The sequence below is a fragment of a genome, unplaced genomic scaffold, assembly GCF_019419815.1.
Source record: "Pyrus x bretschneideri cultivar Hongxiangsu unplaced genomic scaffold, Pyrus_bretschneideri_v1 Contig10, whole genome shotgun sequence".
Lineage (NCBI taxonomy): Eukaryota > Viridiplantae > Streptophyta > Magnoliopsida > Rosales > Rosaceae > Pyrus > Pyrus x bretschneideri.
In genome coordinates this window covers 1,185,580-1,190,617 of record NW_025999391.1, presented here as the reverse complement: position 1 = coordinate 1,190,617, position 5,038 = coordinate 1,185,580, and the positions used below count along the sequence as shown (strand labels likewise).

General features: G+C 37.3%; 1 protein-coding gene across 1 annotated transcript; it reads right to left on the bottom strand.

Annotated features, from left to right (window-relative positions):
- Positions 1–202: 202 nt before the first annotated feature.
- Positions 203–3,590, bottom strand: LOC103942085 (peptidyl-prolyl cis-trans isomerase CYP21-1). Its single transcript, XM_009352287.3, has 7 exons — positions 3,241–3,590; positions 2,313–2,391; positions 2,166–2,213; positions 1,647–1,670; positions 1,378–1,560; positions 1,164–1,239; positions 203–609 (listed from the first exon to the last, which is right to left on the bottom strand). The coding sequence occupies exons 1-7, from the start codon at positions 3,340–3,342 to the stop codon at positions 447–449; spliced, it is 675 nt and encodes a 224-aa protein (XP_009350562.2). The 5' UTR covers positions 3,343–3,590; the 3' UTR covers positions 203–446.
- Positions 3,591–5,038: the final 1,448 nt, after the last annotated feature.

Genomic DNA, 5,038 nt, shown 5'->3' with positions numbered 1-5,038 from the left:
TCTAAAATTTGGTCCGCTTGGAGTTTTGGTTTCTAAATTGGTCTTTAATTTTGTCACAACGTAAAACAATGATCATTTTGAATAACATCGTTAAAACTTCCATCCAAAATAAAGAGTTTAAGCGAACAAATAAGGGATGAATAAAAGCAACTTATGAAAGGTCAAATACACATGCTTGAGAAAAATGGGGGCAAACGGGAAGTAAAAAAATGATGATTTCTATACGGTTCCTCACTTCCGCTACAACAAAACATGTTTGTACTAACAACTCTTGCCAATTACAAAGGGAGGGGGCAAGAGAGAGAGAGAGAGAGAGACTGTAATATATTCAGGAGAAAAGCCTGAGACTGATGTAACTAGGTAGAAGGGAAGAAACTCGTATCGGTGACTCATCTAAAAAACCAATTTACCGAACTCAAAAGTTAAAAAATTTGTTGTGCTAAGTGTCAACTTTCCTCATCCCACTGGCTCTTGGGTATCTCTCCTGATTCAGCAATTACAACCTTCTTTCTGGGTTTTCCACTGTAGGTTCCGGCCCCCCCTTCGATTGCATACACCGTGTCCATTCCTTGAATAACCTTGCCAAAGACAACATGCTCCCCGTCCAACCTGTAGAACACATACAAAATATCATCGCTGTATAACGAGCCTTGGACTAGACGTGCATCATAGCCTGAGACCTATATGGCAATTTATACAACTACAAACTATTTCATATCACTAGATTGATGCATGTTGATCATTCTCAGAAACTTCAGTGTGATTCTTAAGTGCAAGATTCCAAAATTCAGCAAGTTTAAGCACTCATGCGCCTGCGCGCACACAAATTTCTTTTGGTGGTCTTCCAAAGACTTTCTCTCAATGATTGATCCTAATTGCTTTGGTCTTAGCATCTTAAGTGACATCCAGAAAATTCTTCACAAGGCATGTCAAGTCAGCCTGCTCTGATTGCGTCACCACAGGAGAAGATTAAGGAGCATCTCACTAGACCATCTTGGATGGCTGGAACTATCCCAAAGAATAAAAAGTACACATTTTTTGGAAGTTCTGTATAGGGTAACTACGCAATTGTATTGGCTGCATGAACTCTGAATCTTTGTGCTGAGCCAATTATTTGCACAAATGTTCAAATATTCAGAATTCCACCTCCCAAAAAAACTTACCAACTAGCTTTGAGTGTGGTGATAAAGAACTGTGAGCCATTGGAATCAGGGCCTGAATTTACCATAGAAACAACACCTGCACATAAAATACAATTTCAGGGGAAAAACGTAATAAAAATGACTTTGTAACAATTCAGATAGTTAGGAGCTTTAGAAATCCATAGATCATCAAAGGAATGAAAACGGACAGCCATAAACTTTTGAAATTAAACACCTGCATGTGAATGTTTCACTCTGAAATTCTCATCTGGAAATGTGCCGCCATATATAGATTCATATCCCTTCCCATTACGAGAAACAATATCTCCACCTTGAATCATGAACCCAGATACTATACGATGAAATGGTATTCCCTTATAGTGGAGCAGTTTCCCCTTAACACCTTTGCCCTTTTCCCCTAAATTCATAAAAAGGTTTGAATCAGCACAATAATAGTAAGAGAAGCTTTTGTCAGTGATAAACTATTGCAGTAGCTCCAATTACCTGTGCACAATGCCCTAAAATTTTCTGCAGAAAAAAGTTTCAGGTGTTAGATAATTAAGTGGTACGAGATAACCATGATGTAGTGTAAAAGAAGAAAGCAAGTTGGCAGATCTGCAAAATAGCAGAGTCAAAAGCAGCAAGATTGTGAAAATTACTCGCTGAGTGGAGTGTAATTGTACATGTAAAAGTGTGTGTTTTCATGTATACCTGTTTCTAAGTGAGGTTTAAGTCATTGGGCACCCAAAAAACATCGTCCCAAAAATTTTAACAAGCATAATTAGTTTGGTTATTAGCATGCATTGATACGAACAAAAGAATTCCAATGACAAGATGTTTAATCTAGTAAGCAATTACAGATTATATCATCATGGACTGCGATCAATATTCCCGCATTTGGATATGTATATGAAGGTGGATTATCATCGACCAATTTGTGCTAAATAACAAACTGTGACCAGTTGAAACAAATATTTCTAAGGTTCTAATGACAATGTATTAACAAGTGAGATGATCCCATACCAACAGTCTTTGGCACAACCTCACCATATAATCCAATCACGATTCTACCTGCAAATATAAAGGTGAATAGAAGTTATCCGGGCATAGGAAACCAATATGAAATAGGGGGAAAATAGTTTACGTAATAGTATAGACACGAAGCCATACCTAAGTGCTGTCCGTCAATATCAATATCAAGGAATACTCTGTGGGTAATTTCAGGCACCTCTTCTATTTGCACTTCCTCCTAGATATCAAGTTAGAGAGTTAAATCAATTTGTTTGTAATATTAGGTCCACGCAATTCCTTGCACTTACTGAAAGTCATGGCATCATTACTCAAAGAACAAACCACCAAAACATAAATCCACGTAATCAGAAAAGAAATGATAAAACCATGAACTTCCACGACTCTGGTACACCAATTGGTCATGCTTAACATGCAGACATGTTTATTCATCCCAATACATATCCTAAATGAAGCTTCAATAACATGTCCGTAAAATTTCTTTTTCTTTTATTCAGGTGGTATAAACAGATGGCAGATGTCAAGCACCAAAACAAAATCAAAAGATTCAAAATGCCCTGCCTACGCACTATCAACCCACACTTGTAGTCCAGTATCAGTTTTAAGCGCATGGGGCTAGAAAATAGAGCTCACAACTACTAAGTTTCACGAAACCAAATGCGTACAATTGAAATGCATTACGATGACAATCGAAATTACCCGAATACTAAACATAGCTCACTTAGGCAAGCAGTGTGAGTAGCACAATAACGAAATTTACAGAGTTTGACCAACGCATAAGGCTCCACCCATCAAACACTCTCTAAGACTAAACCATTTCACCATTTAGCAGATTTCAAATTATTAGCACCCAATTAAAGAATTCATTAAATATGTGAACAATTAGCCTCAGATTCTGATTTCCCTATGCCAAATACTCGAATTAATAGGTCATAAAGCACCAAAATTTGAGCGAAACCCATTAAACCCACATTGTCAATCAATTGTTTGAGCAGATAAAAACCACAAAATCGCATTCAGATCCATAAATTATGTGTAAATACCAATAAAAAAGATAGAAAAAGCTCACCTGCTTATGGGTGGACGAGAAAACGAAAATTAGGAAAATGGCGAGGACGAAGAAGACGAGGAGGGATCGAGGATGAAGCAGGACGCAGATCTCTCGACGCATCGTTTAGATCCTCTCTGTATGTGAATATATATCTGAATTAATTAAGAAAAAGTACTATATCTACCTTGTTGATCTTCCATGTTAGTTCCTCTCTCCTAAGAAAGACCATAAATTCGGTGGTGCCAGTGACCTCTGAACTTAGACAGACACGGTGATGAGAGCGAGAGAGGGAGGGGCAGAGAACGAAGACCTGGAATTTTCGGTGAGACAGACGCAGCAAGTTTAGGTTCTCTTAACCAAAGTCCAAATAATGTCTCAACGAGTAATGACAATTGTTTTCAAAAAAAAAAAGTTAAGGGAACTATTATTAGCTTTCACAAATCTCATTCTTGTATTTTTCACACGAGTATGTTTTTTAAAATATAGGAATTTTGAAGCACACAATTAGATTTTTGGAATGTCAATAACGATTTATATGGTTAGTAGTATTCATCTTTATACTGGTAAGTTCAAATCTCTCACTCCTTATATTGTTTGCACAAGTCATTTAGTATTACGGGGTAGTATTCTTTCTTGTAAGTGTGAGATTTTATATTCGATTCTCGTAGGGATGAGTTTGATGTCAAATTACTACTCATTCACTAGAGGTAACGTAATTTACAAAAGCTCATTCATTTGTTCAATACCCTTAATGACATCCAACCCGGATATCTAGTAGATAACTAAATCAAAGTGCATTAGCTGACACTCGAAGTGTGACGAAGCCATAACATGCGTGCAAATATGTAAAGTCTATACTCTTAGGTTTGGTTTCCCTTGTCAATATTGTAAGTGTACCACTTGTTCAATCTAGCTTAGGTTTTTCTCTATATATGGTTGTCTTTGCTGTGAAGAAATGTACAAGGATAGGACACATATCACTTCAAAAGGTTTGTTCATGCATGTGCATTTCACGTCTACATTCCTATTCCATTCTGACTAGCTTAGTTGTCTAGTCAGGCTTGCACGTGAATTTCCAACAAGTTGGGCACGCAAATTAAGACCTACCCACATAGGTTTCCTGACAACTTTCTGTCGATAGTCAGATATCAGCTCTAAATCTTTTCTAATTGATTTGTAGGATGACATGTGTCCTTGGTAGGTGAAAAACAAACTAAAGCTTTTGGGGTTAAGATCCCCAACCAGGGTTCGGTGTTTTTAGGGATTTTTAAATCATATTTCTAGTGAGGAGTTAGAGTGAGAAAGGCATTAAGACCTTACCTTTCTCTTTGTTCTTCATTTATAAAACTCTAGTTGCAAAACCTTCTTTCATGCATTAAACGCCCAATCATTGAAGAATAGGGTTGCATTTTCTTTGGTTTTGCATTAAATTAATGGTGAAGTGTTTATAGTTTCAAATCTTTAAAACTGACCCACTTTAAGATTCTCGTCAGTTTCTTCCTTCAACTGTTTGACAGGAGAAACTAACTAGACATCTGAATCCAGATCTGCATATCATTGTCACATCATCATATGCATAGTTTGTGAGCTGGTCTTGGTGCCACAAGGCGAAGAGCTAAGGATGAGCTGCCACTTCGTGAAGACCAAAGGAATCCATCTTGTATGAGGCAAGGTTACACAAAGGTAAAGCTGCTCCATAAATACGGTTCTAGGAATTCAGCTTTACGTGGTACTTTGTAAGAACCTTGATTATACTAATGGATTGGACTCAGTGGAGAGTCCCCGATTTTTTAATCTAGAAGTAGGTTTTTCCGGC